General features: G+C 40.1%; 1 protein-coding gene across 1 annotated transcript in view; it reads right to left on the reverse strand.

Annotated features, from left to right (window-relative positions):
• Positions 1-1455: 1455 nt before the first annotated feature.
• ZBTB43 (zinc finger and BTB domain containing 43) overlaps positions 1456-21266 on the reverse strand; it is a 49904-nt gene continuing 30093 nt past the window's right edge. Inside the window, exon 2 of the mRNA XM_053695337.1 lies at positions 1456-6856. Within this exon, the coding sequence (XP_053551312.1) occupies positions 5443-6834 (1392 nt within the window). The 5' untranslated portion in view covers positions 6835-6856 and the 3' untranslated portion in view covers positions 1456-5442. The remainder of the gene's footprint in view (positions 6857-21266) is intronic.

Here is a 21266-nt window from a genome sequence, read left to right on the forward strand (position 1 = left end):
CTATTTGTGTTTCCCTAACAGATTGACTTCTTCTAAATGAAGTTAGAGAGCTGCCTATAGACTACCTCCATACCACATCCCTAATTTTTGGGGGACTTTTTCTACGCTGAATACCTGAACATTTACCAATATTTATGGTCTGGTGGTAAATTCCACGTATTGTGGTTTGTTTGAGACTGATTGTTTACATACTTTACATCTCATGTATCATTACCTATTTGCACTACTTTATTCTGAAATATTATTTTGCTGTGTATGTTATATAGCGCCTCCTAGAGGATCTCACGGAGCATATGATTATATGTTTGCTTTGATATCTTCACTTCTTATTTTAATCACAGAAGTAAATCATCTGCAAAGAGTGAGATCTTAAATATCTCTTTGCCCAATCTGAAACCAAACAAATATCTCCCTAAGTCTTGCCAATGGTTCCAGAACCACATCAAAAAGCAAAGGAGACATAGGACATCCCTGTCTTGTTCCTCTGCCTGATAAGAAGATGAGGAGTTATAGTTATTAACCAATCTGAGTATATATTTGACACTAAATTTCAGAAATTCCCCTTCATTCCAAATCTCCTTAAGGTTTTAAACAAACTTATTTATGCGCATTTAAATTTTGACCGGAAGGTCCCTTTAAGGCACACATTATTTAATGTAAAATGTTCTATGTGGTTTTGCTCAATATGATAGGCAGTATATTATAGTGAAATTATTTTTACTTCGTTGATGGCTAGTGTTTAACAGTAAACACCTTGAGATTGTTGTTTAAAATATGTAGTTATTAGTAGTGAAACAAATTTGCAATATACTTTCATGTAATTTAGCTCTGAAAATTGTGGATTTTCTCATTCATAAAGCTGACAAAGCAGGTTTCCCAAGTCTATCCCTGCTTTACCTAATTAGTTTTAGCAGAGAAGAACTGCAAAACACTTTACACTAACATATTGGCCGTGACTACCCTTATTGTCTACTATCTCAAGCATGGATTGGTTCCTTCAGATAGGGCAAATAGTGGGTGGATTTTGTTTCTTTTAAAAAAAAATTGCAGCAATTTTTGCTTTTTTAAATAAGATTTAGCTGATGCTCTTCTATAGCAACACAACGGAAGCACCTTTTAATTATATTGTGTTTACTATCAATGAAATACTTTTTTTTTAAAAAAAAAAAAATTTTGGAATGCAGTTGTTCATTGTTGCCATACATGTATATCTATTTTAACATTTAAAATGTGCCCTGGATTTATAATGTATACTTATTTTACAAAATATTATGTACCTGTAAGAAAAAAAAAATGAAATCCAAAATATTTGTTCACCCAACTCCAGTCTCTCTGTTAAAACAAATAATTTATCTTAAAGCAAATTCCGTAGACGCTTATTTTTGTAAAAATTTTTTAAAAGGGTGAGCTACGCTTAAAAAAAACAAAAAAAAAAAAACACGTTAAACACACACACAACTAAAAATTATTTTTTTTACATAAAATATTCAAGTAAGTGCTACTTAAGCTTATTTCCAGAAAATAATAAAACAAATCGTATTTTAAAATATACTTTTTTTACAATTTCAGATTCTATTGCAAACATAAAAGGTGAGTTCTACAGAATACAAAATAATACACAATAAATACAACATTCTGTAAATAGGATTTTATCTTATTCAGTTCTCTGTGCCACGATTGATGCAGAATCCCATAAGTATTTTTCACTTTTAAGCAAAGTGATTTACCTTTAAAAGGACATTAAAATAAAGAATACAATTTAAAAAATTATTCAATATATATCAGTTATCAAAACATGCACAATTTTTTTTATATGCAGTGTTTCTGAGGCTCTTAACCCATTGACAACCAAGACGTATGTCGCTGGTTGTTTAGGTTTTTATTGGTTATAACAGCACGGGTCCCCTACAACCGGTGAGACCGTGCTAGTAAAGTTATTTTTTTTATAAAAAAGGAGAACAGCTTCTGTGATTCTGCATCAAGGAAGTGTAAATGGCACAGAGAAATGATTTTTAAAGTAATGTCTTTTAAAGGAACAGTAAGCATGTCTTTAAACACCTCTTGCTTTTGTGCACAAGTAAGCTTGTCCAACGCTCCCTAGCTAGACCAGAGAGTAAATTCTATAACCTGGTTTAGGTCATTTGCAGCACCAGCAAGAGACGTTTAGTGCCCCATAAGATGTTTCATTGGGACTCCCATATTTGGATATACAAATGTTCGGTTATAGTCTTTTATAGTAATAATAGAACTATTTCATGGACATGGGGGTTTCCATCTACTCCGGTGTAGGTTTGGACACTGTACAAAAGAAACTTTTTAGTTTTACCCTTTATCTATAAAAAGTTCTTTGGGTGTTTATATCCTGTGATGATTGTCAGATACCATTTGAGTAGGGGCTTCCTCAGCTGACAGTGAGCACACATGTATGTGTTTAATAAGTGCATAACTTATTTTTAGTGCAGTCTTCAGATAAATACAGAAGGTGGCAGAAATTGTTATTGCAAATCAAAACCATAAACATTCAAAGTCTGAAAGGTGCCAGGAACAGATATGTACTAACACCCATGTCCTTCACAAATGGGAATCCACTCTCAAAAATCATCAATTGGAGGTGATCTTCCAGAGATAAACATCATTTAAATTGTATTACCAATGCTTAATCTGAGCTGTATTTTATACTGTAACGTCACACTTAATGAAAAGCTTACATTTTCTGTGATAAATGACCAACAAAAAAGAGACAGTTAAAGGGACATTTTTTTTTCATGATTTAGAAAGAGCATGCAATTTTAAACAACTTTCAAGTGTACTTTTACCTAATTTGCTTAATTCTCTTGATATCCTTTGTTGAAAATCACATATAAATAGGCTCAAGAGCAGCCGATTGGTGGCTGCAGATAGATGCCTCGTTTGATTGGCTCACCTATGTGCATTGCTGTATCTTTAACAAAGGATACCTGAAGAATAAAGTAAATTAGATAATAGAAGTAAATTGGAATGTTGTTTAAAATTGTATTCTCTATTTGAATTTCATTATTTTATTTTCCTGTAATTTGAATCATGAAATAAAAAATTTAGGCTTAATGTTAGACAGAGCAAGCAATTTTAATCAACTTTCTATTTACTTCTATCTAATTTGCTTTGTTCTGTTGGTACCTAAGTAGGCTCAGAACCACCGGGTTAGTTGCCGATTATTGGTGGATGCACATTTACGCCTTTGCTCATTGGCTCACCTGACAAAGGATACCAAAAGAATAAAGTAAATTTGATATTATTACTAAATCGAACAGTTGATTAAAATTGCATGCTCTATCTGAATCATGAAAAATGTAGGATTTAAATTTGTGGGCTTTCCAATTCTATAAAGTAATGGGCTCTGGAAACGGTTTCCCTTATCTAATCTCTTCTTTTGAGGACAATTAGGGACATAAAAAAGTGTTCAAACAAAGGTTGAGTTTATCATAGCAATGTTAAAGGGACTTTAAACCCTGGATATAGCAATATTGCTACCAAGCTATTGATTCCACGCTTTATCTGTCACTAATTGACCTTAGCAGATACGGTTAGATAAGTGTCAGTTATTTAATAGAAACAAAAGTATTTGATAGAAACTAAACCTTTACATGTATTTATTTAAGTTTTAAACAACTAAAATAAATATCAGCATAATTTTTAAAGAAAATAAATCATATTTTTCATGTTTACGGTCCCTTTAACTGTCCACTAAACAAATGAAAAGACTTTGAGAAGATGTGTTTTTAATTCTGATGGACACATATTTCAGCCCTGTTCTCGGTATTTGGTGCTTGATATTTTGTACTCTTTCAAAATAATCTGCTAATGAGGATCTGGTATATTTTACTATAAATACATTTTTAAAAAGTGCATGATTAGCTTATACATCTTCAGTTATCAATTAAAGGGGCTCACACAAAAAAAAAACAGCTACAAGTGACAAAGAGTATTATAAATTCACCACTGCTATATGAAACACTTCCTGATAATTATAGCCATTTGGGGGGGGGGGGTGCATCACAATGTAATTTGGAGCACTACTTACAGTATGGCAGAGGTCAACAAATCTGTTTAAAATTTAGGAGTGGTATTTGTATATATGGAGAATAAACAAAAAAATTAGGAGCCAGGGGTAAAATTCTAGTAGCCTGTGGCTCCCGGGTTTGTCAAGCCCTGCGGTACAGTCAAAACATGGAGCACATTAAAGGGACAAAAAGGTGAAAAAAGAAAATGCCTTTATGTCTTTTATGCAAGCAATAAAATGCTCTATGTGATTAACTCCTGAATATGGATTAAGTTCATAGCTGAAGCAGCAATACACTACTGGGAGATAGCTGAACACATCTGATGAGCCAATGAAAAGAGAGTTACAGAAAAACGTGCCGCAACCAATTAGCAACAAGCTCCCAGTAGATAATTGGATAGTAAAAAATTAAAAAGTCACTTAAAATTGTATGTTCTATCTGAACCAGGAGACAGTTTCATTTTGGCTTTTATGTACCTTATACCTTGCACCCAATAGAGCTTGGTCTAGACACTAACAAAGTACCCCGAACAAGCCCCTTTAACGAATGGAAAAAAAAAACATCTTCGGTAAAAACCAACAGAATACTATTACAATAGAACCAAACCTGTTAAATCCAAATTAACTGCAAAACAATTCTGTATTGGCATTTTTATCTTACAGTTAAATGATCAGATGACAAAATCTGGAAATCTGTTACAAACCAATTAAATTTGTAGGTCAGTGAAGTAGCTTGTCTATAAATTAATAAAAGCATGTGCCTGCTAAATGTAGCATTCTTATCCAAGTCTAAATACAGTACTATGATTGATACAGTTAGTTCTAAGTGCTAGTAAAAGATGCAGGGAACATTTATGACTGTACTAGGGTGGCCATAATTTTTCAGACAAAACAGATAGAACGGGAAGTACCCTTTAACGTACCTTAAAAGCAGCCACCATTGTTGCCAGTCACATGGTATTCATATAATCATAGATGCGCGCCAATGTTTTTGTACACACAAGTTGGCGTGTTCTAATTCTTGGGTCTTTTTAAAATGGAAACCATTAAAACCCCATTTGCAATATGCTTAAGGAATTTAATGCAGATATGTGTCTCTAGCTAAAATGATTCAATCGTTGATTTAAACTAGGAATTTACAAATTTAGTTAAAATTTAGGAGCCCCCCCCCCCAAAAAAAAATGTCAAGGAGCCAGTCTCACGAGTTTTAAAAAGCCAAATAAGGACGAGACAGAAGAAAAAAAGTCTAGTAGGCCTGGCTCTGTGGATACAAGGATTTGCTAAGCATCTAAAAAAAACTAAATTCATATTTATTGCTTTTTGGGGGTTCAAAGTATTTTATACGATTCCACAAATAACTCACATCTATACAACAATATGGACAAACACATAAAGGCAAGCATTTAGCTCTCAGCTGGTGCCTGATCCACCTTTGGAACATGGTATGATTTAGAGCAGGATGTCACATGGCGATGGAAGCTATCCCGCCACATAAAGCGCTTGCCACAGATGTTACACTCATAAGGTTTTATACCTGTGTGGATTTTCATGTGTCCTACCAAGTGATGCTTCATTTTAAATTTCTTACCACAGACACCACAGCCATAAGGCCGCAAGCCAAGATGCATGCTCATGTGCCTGTCCCTCTGACTTTTGTGGGTAAAACTTTTGCCACATTGGCATGGATAAAGTTTGTAAACAACCGCTGTAAAACCAGATGGTGAGGTTTCCTCTTTAATTCCTGAAGCCACCTCAATGCCCTCCCCATATGCAGTTGTATTCTCAGCTCCATGTCCGTCAAGATGTTCTTCTCTTTCCCCAGAAAACTCTTCCATTGAAGCGCCATAAAAATCAACTTGATCATCATAATTGCTGTTGTTGCCACGAGCGTCCAATTCGGCGGGTTTCTTATTACAGAATTCAAAACTTTCCCCAACTCCTGAAGATTGGATTGCAGTTTCTATTTGACCAGCATTTATTGATTCGGAAACATGGTCTTCAAAGGCATGGTTTAACTCCACACCTTCACAGTCCTGTTCAAACTTTTCTGGTTTTACATGGACCCATCTCTTGTGAGACATAATACTTGGCTTGATGTAGAGTGGACGAGAATATTGATAGTCAGCGCTATCACTAGCACCTTCTTCCCCATCCTGACTTGTCATTTCTGTGCTGAGTTGGTCATGTTCAGTAGATGAATTGCTAGGTAGGTACTCATGCTCTGTAAGCTGAGAAGAAAGTTCATCATCTTTTGGATTTTCTTCCTCATTTTCCCCGTCCCTAGTCTCTTCTGCCTTTCGGAACTCAGGTTGTTCACCGGCCCTAAGTTCAAAGTTTTCATTTAGACTGTTGTAGTTGCTGCTACTTGGGGACTGATGGTCATTGTTGAGGTTTGTTTTCTGACACAAAAGTGTAGGGTTACTTTCTAGAAGTTCTGTGCATTTGTCTACAACATGCCACATCTGCAGAAAGCTTGCAGCTGTTAGATAACTTACAATTTCATGAGCAGGGAGTGAAAGTCTTCCAGTGTAAGAGGACAAAAGAATGTTCTCAAATACTCTTGGATTCATCACATCAGGAAGAACTACTCTCCTGCTGTTTTTAAGGAGTACCTGGTCACAAAAGTAAGGAGAACTAGCTGCCAGGACAGCTTTGTGTGCCCTAAACAAATGGCCTTGTACTACAATAGAAATGTCGCATAGCTGTCCTAGTTGGCGCTGCTGGTTTAACTTCTGTAAAATGGTACTTGAGAAGTCTGGAAATTCCACACGAAAAGATTTTGATCCAGGCTCCATCTCATTACAAATCTTGAATAGCCTAGAAGAGAGGATATATCAAGATTTATCTAAGGTTGTGCAATGTAACCCATTGAATACCAAAAAAAAAAAAAAAAACAGCCCAACAACATGTCACCCCACCGTTCACTAGATAACATATTATAGAGGCTTGTATTTCAAATGATGATTCACACATCTAATCAGCTATCAGGAGATCATTTGTAGCAAGAGCAATCACATCATATAAACATGCAACCCCTCAACAATACATAGACAGATGGGAGACCCCTTGGAATGTAAGTTGATTGTCATAATAAGGACAAATAACTCACAAAATTGGTAACGTTTGAGGGAAAGTACCCACATCCTATATAAACAGTGCCCACACTGATTATTGGTTAAAAACAAATAAATGTCTAATTAAACAGATCAACGATAATAAAAACTATAAGTAATTGTTTCAACTTGGATAAGTCAATTACTAATTAAAGATTGCACACATTAAAGTTTTTTTTTTTTTTAAATCTTATATAATCATAAAAGTGGAATAGATTTTCAATAATGCACAGTAAAGAGATGGAATAAATGTAGCACTGTTAATACCTTCAGATCAACATTCACATTTTGATATCCTGGAATAACATAGTATAAAAACAAACCAACAACAACTTATTACCGTACATATAAAGAAATAGAAGTGCTCAACCAGGAACAAAGTCATGTCATGAAAACTTCACGATTTTAGGAAGTCAGGGGTTGATTTTTATTTTTCAGAACCGTATCTAAAAAGTTAAACTTTTTGGACAAATTATTTTTTATTATCTACATCTGGAAAACCAGATACAAGGTGCAATTCCCTCTTCTCCAAAAAAGAGTAGATAACAGAAAACAATGAATGTCCTCTATCAAGACACAGACCTGAGGTCGTATATCTCCAGATATTTTTTTATTTTATTAATTTTATGTAACTGGGTGACCAAGTATGACATGTCAGGTTTGGAATCAAAATAATCCTCATGGTGTCAGACTGGAAGCCAGTGCTTGGTATCTGGTTTCTTTTCCTTCCTTGCCCACACTTTGAAAGTTACCTGGTCAGAAACTTTACATCAGGAAAAATGTATTTAAATGTTGAATTCAGCAGAATAATATTGTCTTTCACATGGGGACCTAGTGTTTGACCATTTTCCTTGCAATTTCCCTTGGAACAGAGACTAAACCAGTATATATATATAGCTGTGTTGGTCCAGAGATTTAGATATCAAAATCTAAAGAGTATTGCATTGAGCAATGATATTTTTTTTTATTGGACTAACTATACATTTATAAGATGACAAGCTTTCAGAAGAATGTCTTCCTTTTTCAAGTCTGAAGCAATACTGACCAATTTGATGGAATTTACAGATTATATCTTAAAACACAGGCTAAAAAGACAGAAAGTGTTACAGAGGTCTGAATGCAGGGGGAGGAGGGGGTGTCGTAAAAATCATCATGGGGGTTTAGGAGACAGGCAGATAGTGTTAGAAAAAGATAACAGGCAGGGGGAATATATGGTTATACACAAAGCATATACTGACATAAAGTTATATATCAACATAGAATCAATATGAATAAAGATGGGAAATTAGGTATAAAGGGGAATATAAGATAGTCAAAAGAGGAGGAGAAAGGAAAAAAAAAAGGGGAGTGATAATAATGACAAAAGTGTGGACATAGGCTTACCTGCGTACCTATGCATAGAGAGTGTGGAATATACAATGAAATTGACTACAGTATATGAAAGTACATTACAACATTTTTTGATAATGGGTTAAGAAACCAGAGTCCACATTTAGGGCTCCATGTACTAAGCAGTCAGCGAGCTACCCGCAACAAATCTCGCGTCAAAACTCGCAAACTGATATGTACAAAGTCGTCAACTATGTTCAAACTCGCATCTTTAAAATTGCGAGCGTACTTATCCGCCAAACCTCGCTACCTCTCCATTTTTCACTGTAATTAGACACATTTGACCACCAACTCGCCAAAAACGAATGTACTAAAAAATCTATTTGTCCGCTCGCTACAATTTCCGCTCCCACCTCGTTATTTTTGCCTCGCCATCTTTTAGGTGGCGGGCAAGGTACAAAACAATAGGAAAGTCAATCTAGACGCCAGTCTAGACATATATAAAAGGCAGTAATATCAGCATTGTACAGCATAACTGGCGTCTAATTTGTCTCTCATTTCCATGTACATAAATTGCGCCAAATTTGTCGACTGTAATTAAAGAGTAATCTATATTTTAAATTTGTATTGTATAGTTGTCAATCTTTATAATTATTTTTAGATTAATATTTATATATTATCAGATCCAGATGAAGCCATATCCAAATTGTAAATAAATATTACAAAAATAACGCTCTGTTATCACTCTTCAAAAAATTTAGAACAATAATAAAGTTGTTTAGATAAGTTGAACTTTTATAGGAGCAAAATTCTATTCCCGCGACTACTATGATGTTCGTGACACCTTGCATGTCACGTGTTAATAATTGGCCAGACAATTCAACTGAAAGTTAAAAGTACATCAGCTTAGTCGCGGCGAGCGAGACGTCAAATTTATCAATAATCCGCCACTGCTCGCGGCGGGCTAGACTTGTCTATTTATTGGGGGATTATTAGTACATAGTGACAGCGGACACCATTTCGCCCGCGGCGAGTAACGGCGAGTTTATCCGCGTCTAAAATGACGGATGAATTGACGGCTTAGTACATGGAGCCCTAAGTTCAGAATTTAGCAAGTTGAAGTGCATTATCATTTTCAATTTGCAACATAGGTGTGTCTCATTCATATCCAGAACCCTGCATTGTGAGAAACTCTCATAGTTTGCCTTCTTAAAATTCTCTGAAGAACCTTGCAGCACTGGCGAAACTTCTTAGATAATCTCAAGCGGAAAACTTTAGATCATCGGATCGTAAGTGTTTGTTACTAAATAGTTTTGGTTGTGAACAAAAATTATTCCTGTCTGATAGAAAATGATCTGCCTCTGAGGGCTCGATTTATCAAGCTGTTCTCCCAGCTCTGACTGCAGGTTCTCAGAAGAGAACCTGCAGTCAGTATTCATCAAGCAGCGGTCATCAGACGTGATTGACTGTGCGCGGGCAAGGGGCGGTGTTGCACAAGACGAGCAAGGGGTGGACAGGGGCGCATATGTACGCCCGGTCCGCACAAGCTTGATAAATCGAGCCCCAAGACTTATTTTATACATTGCCTACTAGAACACAGCTGGATTTACACAAAGGTAATAAAAAAACAGAATTTATGTTTACCTGATAAATTTCTTTCTCCAACGGTGTGTCCGGTCCACGGCGTCATCCTTACTTGTGGGATATTCTCTTCCCCAACAGGAAATGGCAAAGAGCCCAGCAAAGCTGGTCACATGATCCCTCCTAGGCTCCGCCTACCCCAGTCATTCGACCGACGTTAAGGAGGAATATTTGCATAGGAGAAACCATATGGTACCGTGGTGACTGTAGTTAAAGAAAATAAAATATCAGACCTGATTAAAAAAACCAGGGCGGGCCGTGGACCGGACACACCGTTGGAGAAAGAAATTTATCAGGTAAACATAAATTCTGTTTTCTCCAACATAGGTGTGTCCGGTCCACGGCGTCATCCTTACTTGTGGGAACCAATACCAAAGCTTTAGGACACGGATGAAGGGAGGGAGCAAATCAGGTCACCTAAATGGAAGGCACCACGGCTTGCAAAACCTTTCTCCCAAAAATAGCCTCAGAAGAAGCAAAAGTATCAAACTTGTAAAATTTGGTAAAAGTGTGCAGTGAAGACCAAGTCGCTGCCCTACATATCTGATCAACAGAAGCCTCGTTCTTGAAGGCCCATGTGGAAGCCACAGCCCTAGTGGAATGAGCTGTGATTCTTTCGGGAGGCTGCCGTCCGGCAGTCTCGTAAGCCAATCTGATGATGCTTTTAATCCAAAAAGAGAGAGAGGTAGAAGTTGCTTTTTGACCTCTCCTTTTACCTGAATAAACAACAAACAAGGAAGATGTTTGTCTAAAATCCTTTGTAGCATCTAAATAGAATTTTAGAGCGCGAACAACATCCAAATTGTGCAACAAACGTTCCTTCTTTGAAACTGGTTTCGGACACAGAGAAGGTACGATAATCTCCTGGTTAATGTTTTTGTTAGAAACAACTTTTGGAAGAAAACCAGGTTTAGTACGTAAAACCACCTTATCTGCATGGAACACCAGATAAGGAGGAGAACACTGCAGAGCAGATAATTCTGAGACTCTTCTGGCAGAAGAAATCGCAACTAAAAACAAAACTTTCCAAGATAATAACTTAATATCAACGGAATGTAAGGGTTCAAACGGAACCCCCTGAAGAACTGAAAGAACTAAATTGAGACTCCAAGGAGGAGTCAAAGGTTTGTAAACAGGCTTGATTCTAACCAGAGCCTGCACAAAGGCTTGAACATCTGGCACAGCTGCCAGCTTTTTGTGAAGTAATACCGACAAGGCAGAAATCTGTCCCTTCAGGGAACTTGCAGATAATCCTTTTTCCAATCCTTCTTGAAGGAAGGATAGAATCCTAGGAATCTTAACCTTGTCCCAAGGGAATCCTTTAGATTCACACCAACAGATATATTTTTTCCAAACTTTGTGGTAAATCTTTCTAGTCACAGGCTTTCTGGCCTGAACAAGAGTATCGATAACAGAATCTGAGAATCCTCGCTTCGATAAAATCAAGCGTTCAATCTCCAAGCAGTCAGCTGGAGTGAAACCAGATTCGGATGTTCGAACGGACCCTGAACAAGAAGGTCTCGTCTCAAAGGTAGCTTCCAAGGTGGAGCCGATGACATATTCACCAGATCTGCATACCAAGTCCTGCGTGGCCACGCAGGAGCTATCAAGATCACCGACGCCCTCTCCTGCTTGATCCTGGCTATCAGCCTGGGGATGAGAGGAAATGGCGGGAACACATAAGCTAGTTTGAAGGTCCAAGGTGCCACTAGTGCATCCACTAGAGCCGCCTTGGGATCCCTGGATCTGGCCCCGTAGCAAGGAACTTTGAAGTTCTGACGAGAGGCCATCAGATCCATGTCTGGAATGCCCCACAGGTGAGTGACTTGGGCAAAGATTTCCGGATGGAGTTCCCACTCCCCCGGATGCAATGTCTGCCGACTCAGAAAATCCGCTTCCCAATTTTCCACTCCTGGGATGTGGATAGCAGACAGATGGCAGGAGTGAGACTCCGCCCAAAGAATTATTTTGGTTACTTCTTCCATCGCTAGGGAACTCCTTGTTCCCCCCTGATGGTTGATGTACGCAACAGTCGTCATGTTGTCTGATTGAAACCGTATGAACCTGGTCCTCGCAAGCTGGGGCCAGGCCTGGAGAGCATTGAATATCGCTCTCAGTTCCAGAATATTTATCGGTAGAAGAGATTCTTCCCGAGACCAAAGACCCCGAGCTTTCAGGGATCCCCAGACCGCGCCCCAGCCTATCAGACTGGCGTCGGTCGTGACAATGACCCACTCTGGTCTGTGGAACATCATCCCTTGAGACAGATTGTCCAGGGACAGCCACCAACGGAGTGAGTCTCTGGTCTTCTGATTTACTTGTATCTTCGGAGACAAGTCTGTATAGTCCCCATTCCACTGACTGAGCATGCACAGTTGTAATGGTCTTAGATGAATGCGCGCAAAAGGAACTATGTCCATCGCCGCCACCATCAACCCGATCACTTCCATGCACTGAGCTATGGAAGGAAGAGGAACGGAATGAAGTATCCGACAAGAGTCCAGAAGCTTTGTTTTTCTGGCCTCTGTTAGAAAGATCCTCATTTCTAAGGAGTCTATAATTGTTCCCAAGAAGGGAACCCTTGTTGACGGGGATAGAGAACTCTTTTCCACGTTCACTTTCCAGCCGTGAGATCTGAGAAAGGCCAGGACAATGTCCGTGTGAGCCTTTGCTTGAGGAAGGGACGACGCTTGAATCAGAATGTCGTCCAGGTAAGGTACTACTGCAATGCCCCTTGGTCTTAGCACCGCTAGAAGGGACCCTAGTACCTTTGTGAAAATCCTTGGAGCAGTGGCTAATCCGAAAGGAAGCGCCACGAACTGGTAATGTTTGTCCAGGAATGCAAACCTTAGGAACCGATGATGTTCCTTGTGGATAGGAATATGTAGATACGCATCCTTTAAATCCACCGTGGTCATGAATTGACCTTCCTGGATGGAAGGAAGGATAGTTCGGATGGTTTCCATCTTGAACGATGGGACCTTGAGAAATTTGTTTAAGATCTTGAGATCTAGGATTGGTCTGAACGTTCCCTCTTTTTTGGGAACTATGAACAGATTGGAGTAGAACCCCATCCCCTGTTCTCTTAATGGAACAGGATGAATCACTCCCATTTTTAACAGGTCTTCTACACAATGTAAGAACGCCTGTCTTTTTATGTGGTCTGAAGACAACTGCGACCTGTGGAACCTCCCCCTTGGGGGAAGTCCCTTGAATTCCAGAAGATAACCCTGGGAGACTATTTCTAGCGCCCAAGGATCCAGAACATCTCTTGCCCAAGCCTGAGCGAAGAGAGAGAGTCTGCCCCCCACCAGATCCGGTCCCGGATCGGGGGCCAATATTTCATGCTGTCTTGGTAGCAGTGGCAGGTTTCTTGGCCTGCTTTCCCTTGTTCCAGCCTTGCATTGGTCTCCAAGCTGGCTTGGCCTGAGAAGTATTACCCTCTTGCTTAGAGGACGTAGCACCTTGGGCTGGTCCGTTTTTACGAAAGGGACGAAAATTAGGTCTATTTTTTGCCTTGAAAGGCCGATCCTGAGGAAGGGCGTGGCCCTTACCCCCAGTGATATCAGAGATAATCTCTTTCAAGTCAGGACCAAACAACGTTTTCCCCTTGAAAGGAATGTTTAGTAGCTTGTTCTTGGAAGACGCATCAGCCGACCAAGATTTCAACCAAAGCGCTCTGCGCGCCACAATAGCAAACCCAGAGTTCTTAGCCGCTAACTTAGCCAATTGCAAAGAGGCGTCTAGAGTGAAAGAATTAGCCAATTTGAGAGCATTGATTCTGTCCATAATCTCCTCATAAGGAGGAGAGTCACTATCGAGCACCTTAAGCAGTTCATCAAACCAGAAATATGCGGCAGTAGTGACAGGGACAATGCATGAAATGGGTTGTAGAAGGTAACCCTGCTGAACAAACATCTTTTTAAGCAAACCTTCTAATTTTTTATCCATAGGATCTTTGAAAGCACAACTATCCTCTATGGGAATAGTGGTGCGTTTGTTTAAAGTAGAAACCGCTCCCTCGACCTTGGGGACTGACTGCCATAAGTCCTTTCTGGGGTCGACCATAGGAAACAATTTTTTAAATATGGGGGGAGGGACGAAAGGAATACCGGGCCTTTCCCATTCTTTATTAACAATGTCCGCCACCCGCTTGGGTATAGGAAAAGCTTCTGGGAGCCCCGGCACCTCTAGGAACTTGTCCATTTTACATAGTTTCTCTGGGATGACTAAATTTTCACAATCATCCAGAGTGGATAATACCTCCTTAAGCAAAATGCGGAGATGTTCCAATTTAAATTTAAATGTAATCACATCAGATTCAGCCTGCTGAGAAATGTTCCCTAAATCAGTAATTTCTCCCTCAGACAAAACCTCCCTGGCCCCCTCAGATTGGGTTAGGGGCCCTTCAGAGATATTAATATCAGCGTCGTCATGCTCTTCAGTAACTAAAACAGAGCAGCCACGCTTACGCTGACAAGGGTTCATTTTGGCTAAAATGTTTTTGACAGAATTATCCATTACAGCCGTTAATTGTTGCATAGTAAGGAGTATTGGCGCGCTAGATGTACTAGGGGCCTCCTGAGTGGGCAAGACTCGTGTAGACGAAGGAGGGAATGATGCAGTACCATGCTTACTCCCCTCACTTGAGGAATCATCTTGGGCATCATTGTCATTATCACATAAATCACATTTATTTAAATGAATAGGAATTCTGGCTTCCCCACATTCAGAACACAGTCTATCTGGTAGTTCAGACATGTTAAACAGGCATAAACTTGAACAGAAAGTACAAAAAACGTTTTAAAATAAAACCGTTACTGTCACTTTAAATTTTAAACTGAACACACTTTATTACTGCAATTGCGAAAAAACATGAAGGAATTGTTCAAAATTCACCAAATTTTCACCACAGCGTCTTAAAGCTTTGAAAATATTGCACAACAATTTTGGAAGCTTTAACCCTTAAAATAACGGAACCGGAGCCGTTTTAAGCTTTAAACCCCTTTACAGTCCCTGGTATCTGCTTTGCTGAGACCCAACCAAACCCAAAGGGGAATACGATACCAAATGACGCCTTCAGAAGTCTTTTATAAGTATCAGAGCTCCTCTCACATGCGACTGCATGCCATGCCTCTCAAAAACAAGTGCGCAACACCGGCGCGAAAATGAGACTCTGCCTATGCTTTGGGAAAGCCCCTAAAGAATAAGGTGTCTAAAACAGTGCCTGCCGATATTATTATATCAAAATACCCATAAAAAATGATTCCTCAAGGCTAAATATGTGTTAATAATCAATCGATTTAGCCCCGAAAAAGTCTACAGTTTAAATAAGCCCTTGTGAAGCCCTTATTTACAATCGTAATAAACATGGCTTACCGGATCCCATAGGGAAAATGACAGCTTCCAGCATTACATCGTCTTGTTAGAATGTGTCATACCTCAAGCAGTAAGAGACTGCACACTGTTCCCCCAACTGAAGTTAATTGCTCTCAACAGTCCTGTGTGGAACAGCCATGGATTTTAGTTACGGTTGCTAAAATCATTTTCCTCATACAAACAGAATTCTTCATCTCTTTTCTGTTTCTGAGTAAATAGTACGTACCAGCACTATTTGAAAATAACAAACTCTTGATTGAATAATGAAAAACTACAGTTAAACACTAAAAAACTCTAAGCCATCTCCGTGGAGATGTTGCCTGTACAACGGCAAAGAGAATGACTGGGGTAGGCGGAGCCTAGGAGGGATCATGTGACCAGCTTTGCTGGGCTCTTTGCCATTTCCTGTTGGGGAAGAGAATATCCCACAAGTAAGGATGACGCCGTGGACCGGACACACCTATGTTGGAGAAAAAGGCACAGTATGCACTGAACTTCTCACAATATAAACTGTAACTTTTTTTTACGACACAATCAATTGTAACACGTTTCTGTTCCCTGAAACAACCAGCGTTGCTTTTGCATTAGACTATTTCAATAGAAGAACAACAAATACACTTATGGAAATTAGCCCATACAAATAACCAACAGCTTGAAATAGAATAAACTAGGTGCTGAATATTCATTTTCAGCTTTTGCTTTGACAGATATTGCATGACGTGGTATGACAGGGAAACAGATTTCCTTTAAGAACATTCGTGAACCAGTCATAAATAATTTAAAAAAATACATATTTAATATTCAGTGCAAATAGAGGGGACACATTTTAATGTTTTGATAAAATACTGCTTAAAAGGGACATTGTACACTAGATTGTTCTTTACATAAATGTTTTGTAGATGATCCATTAATATAGCCCAGCTGGTAGTGTTTTTATAACTATGTATAGTTTGGCTTATTTTTTTATAACATTGTGCTGATTTTCAGACTCCTAACCAAGCCCCACAGTGTCAGATGTATACACGCGTTTACAGACTCCTGCTGGCTCCTGTTTATGTTATTTGTCTTTCCATATGCAGGGGGGAGGGTGGAGTGTTGCTTTCTCAGCCCATTTCAGTGGGTGTCCCAGACTAACCTCATCAACAGAGTTAAACTGGGAGCTTCTAAGTATGTTTTTAAACGGTTTTATACTGGATTTTTAGATCAGTATCTGTGTATATTCTTTATAGTAGTGCCTATTACATGCAGTTACATGAAAATTGTGTATACGGTCCCTTAATTTTAATTTTTTGCAATTTGTCAAAAAGATAAAATCAATCTAAGCAGTCAGTATTTGAGGGGAATAGGACATACAATTGCAAAAAGAAAATCCGTCGGAAAGTCAGCTCCACTGCAGCCATGCACTACTGGGAGATAACTAAACACATCTGGTGAGCAAATGACAAGAGGCATGTGTGTAGCAACCAATAAGCAACTGCATTGCTGCTCCTAAACCTACCTAGGTATGCTTTTCAACAAAGGCTACAGAGAGAACAACACATTTGCATGTAGCATTTTAGTTGCCCTATTTTGAACAGTGCCTGGTGTCTAGTCAAGTCACACTATGTAAAAAAACAAATTTGGGAAGGAGTTTCCCAGTAATCTACTAGAGAAAATGCGGTGTGTAAATTCTACGGACCCAATGTAAATAAAGGTCTGGTCTTCAAATTTTTCTAAGGCTGTTTTGTTTTCCCAGTCCGGCCTTGATGTGCACAGTCTTTTTTATATTTACACTTTTTGTGCAAGAATTCACAGAATATGCGTATATGCATTTGGGATTGGCTGATGGCTGTCACATGATACAGTAGAAGTGGAAATAGACATAACTTTGAAATTTGTCGGAAAAAAAAACCATAATTTATGCTTACCTGATAAATTTATTTCTCTTGTAGTGTAGTCAGTCCACGGGTCATCCATTACTTATGGAATATATCTCTTCCTAACAGGAAGCTGCAAGAGGATCACCCAAGCAGAGCTGCTATATAGCTCCTCCCCTCACATGTCATATTCAGTCATTCGACCAAAGCAGACGAGAAAGGAGAAACCATAGGGTGCAGTGGTGACTGGAGTTTAATTAAAATTTAGATCTGCCTTAAAGACAGGGCGGGCCGTGGACTGACTACACTACAAGAGAAATAAATTTATCAGGTAAGCATAAATTATGTTTTCTCTTGTTAAGTGTAGTCAGTCCACGGGTCATCCATTACTTATGGAATACCAATACCAAAGCTAAAGTACACGGATGAAGGGAGGGACAAGGCAGGAACATTAAACAGAAGGAACCACTGCCTGAAGTACCTTTCTCCCAAAAATAGCCTCCGAAGAAGCAAAAGTGTCAAATTTGTAAAATTTTGAAAAGGTGTGAAGCGAAGACCAAGTCGCAGCCTTGCAAATCTGTTCAACAGAGGCCTCATTTTTAAAGGCCCAGGTGGAAGCCACAGCTCTAGTAGAATGAGCTGTAATCCTTTCAGGAGGCTGCTGTCCAGCAGTCTCATAGGCTAAACGTATTATGCTACGAAGCCAAAAAGAGAGAGAGGTAGCCGAAGCCTTTTGACCTCTTCTCTGTCCAGAGTAAACGACAAACAGGGAAGAAGTTTGACGAAAATCTTTAGTTGCCTGCAAATAGAACTTCAGGGCACGGACTACGTCCAGATTATGCAAAAGTCGTTCCTTCTTTGAAGAAGGGTTAGGACACAGTGATGGAACAACAATCTCTTGATTGATATTCCTGTTAGTAACTACCTTAGGTAAGAACCCAGGTTTAATACGCAGAACTACCTTGTCTGAATGAAAAATCAGATAAGGAGAATCACAATGTAAGGCAGATAACTCAGAGACTCTTCGAGCCGAGGAAATAGCCATCAAAAACAAAACCTTCCAGGATAACAGCTTGATATCAATGGAATGAAGGGGTTCAAATGGAACGCCTTGAAGAACATTAAGAACTAAGTTTAAGCTCCACGGCGGAGCAACAGTCTTAAACACAGGCTTAATCCTAGTTAAAGCCTGACAAAAAGCCTGAACGTCTGGAACTTCAGCCAGACGTTTGTGTAGAAGAATAGACAGAGCAGAAATCTGTCCCTTTAACGAACTAGCAGATAAGCCCTTTTCTAAATCCTCTTGTAGAAAGGACAATATCCTAGGAATCCTAACCTTACTCCATGAGTAACTCTTGGATTCGCACCAATATAAATATTTACGCCATATCTTATGGTAAATTTTTCTGGTAACAGGCTTCCTAGCCTGTATTAAGGTATCAATAACCGACTCCGAGAAGCCACGCTTTGATAGAATCAAGCGTTCAATCTCCATGCAGTCAGCCTCAGAGAAATTAGATTTGGATGGTTGAAAGGACCCTGAATTAGAAGGTCCTGTCTCAGAGGCAGAGACCACGGTGGACAGGACGACATGTCCACTAGGTCTGCATACCAGGTCCTGCGTGGCCACGCAGGCGCTATCAGAATCACCGAAGCTCTCTCCTGTTTGATCTTGGCAATCAAACGAGGAAGCATCGGGAATGGTGGAAACACATAAGCCCTGTTGAAGACCCAAGGGGCTGTCAGAGCATCTATCAGCACCGCTCCCGGGTCCCTGGACCTGGATCCGTAACAAGGAAGCTTGGCGTTCTGGCGAGACGCCATGAGATCCAGATCTGGTTTGCCCCAACGATGAATCAGTTGAGCAAAGACCTCCGGATGAAGTTCCCACTCCCCCGGATGAAAAGTCTGGCGACTTAGAAAATCCGCCTCCCAGTTCTCCACGCCTGGGATGTAAATCGCTGACAGGTGGCAAGAGTGAGACTCTGCCCAGCGAATTATCTTTGAGACTTCCAACATCGCTAGGGAACTTCTGGTTCCCCCTTGATGGTTGATGTAAGCCACAGTCGTGATGTTGTCCGACTGAAATCTGATGAACCTCAGAGTTGCTAACTGAGGCCAAGCTAGAAGAGCATTGAATATTGCTCTTAATTCCAGAATATTTATTGGGAGGAGTTTCTCCTCCTGAGTCCATAATCCTTGAGCTTTCAGGGAGTTCCAGACTGCGCCCCAGCCTAGAAGGCTGGCGTCTGTTGTTACAATCGTCCAATCTGGCCTGCGAAAGGTCATCCCCTTGGACAGATGTGGCCGAGAAAGCCACCATAGAAGAGAATCTCTGGTCTCTTGATCCAGATTTAGTAGGGGGGACAAATCTGAGTAATCCCCGTTCCACTGACTTAGCATGCACAATTGCAGCGGTCTGAGATGCAGGCGCGCAAATGGTACTATGTCCATTGCCGCTACCATTAAGCCGATTACTTCCATGCACTGAGCTACTGACGGGTGTGGAACGGAATGAAGGACACGGCAAGCATTTAGAAGTTTTAATAACCTGGCCTCTGTCAGGTAAATTTTCATCTCTACAGAATCTATAAGAGTCCCTAGAAAGGGAACTCTTGTAAGTGGTAATAGAGAACTCTTTTCCACGTTCACCTTCCACCCATGCGACCTCAGAAATGCCAGAACTATCTCTGTATGAGACTTGGCAGTTTGAAAACTTGACGCTTGTATCAGAATGTCGTCTAGGTACGGATTCACCGCTATGCCTCGCGGTCTTAGTACCGCCAGAAGTGAGCCCAGAACTCCCTCGTGGAGGAGAAGTTTTGAAGTCCAGGACATATCCCTGAGATATGATCTCCAACGCCCAGGGATCCTGGACATCTCTTGCCCAAGCCTGGGCGAAGAGAGAAAGTCTGCCCCCCACTAGATCCGTTTCCGGATAGGGGGCCCTCTCTTCATGCTGTCTTGGGGGCAGCAGCAGGTTTCTTGGCCTGCTTGCCCTTGTTCCAGGACTGGTTAACTTACCAGCCCTGCCTGTAACGAGCAACAGCTCCTTCCTGTTTTGGAGCGGAGGAAGTTGATGCTGCTCCTGCCTTGAAGTTACGAAAGGCACGAAAATTAGACTGTTTGGCCTTTGATTTGGCCCTGTCCTGAGGTAGAGCATGGCCCTTACCTCCCGTAATGTCAGCTATAATTTCTTTCAAGCTGGGCCCGAATAAGGTCTGTCCTTTGAAAGGAATATTAAGCAATTTAGATTTAGAAGTCACGTCAGCTGACCAGGATTTAAGCCATAGCGCTCTGCGCGCTTGGATGGCGAATCCGGAGTTCTTAGCCGTAAGTTTGGTTAAATGTACGACGGCATCAGAAACAAATGCGTTAGCTAGCTTAAGTGCTTTAAGCTTGTTCATAATTTCATCCAATGGAGGTGTGCGAATGGCCTCTTCCAGAGACTCAAACCAGAATGCTGCCGCAGCAGTGACAGGCGCAATGCATGCAAGGGGCTGTAAGATAAAACCTTGTTGAACAAACATTTTCTTAAGGTAACCTTCTCATTTTTTATCCATTGGATCTGAAAAGGCACAACTATCCTCCACCGGGATAGTGGTACGCTTAGCTAAAGTAGAAACTGCTCCCTCCACCTTAGGGACCGTCTGCCATAAGTCTCGTGTGGTGGCGTCTATAGGAAACATTTTCCTAAATATGGGAGGAGGGGAAAAAGGCACACCAGGTCTATCCCACTCCTTGCTAATAATCTCTGTAAGCCTTTTAGGTATAGGAAACACGTCAGTACACACCGGTACCGCATAGTATCTATCCAACCTACATAAGTTTTCTGGAATTGCAACCGTGTTACAATCATTCAGAGCCGCTAATACCTCCCCTAGCAATATGCGGAGGTTCTCAAGCTTA

Source organism: Bombina bombina, chromosome 12, assembly GCF_027579735.1.
Source record: "Bombina bombina isolate aBomBom1 chromosome 12, aBomBom1.pri, whole genome shotgun sequence".
Lineage (NCBI taxonomy): Eukaryota > Metazoa > Chordata > Amphibia > Anura > Bombinatoridae > Bombina > Bombina bombina.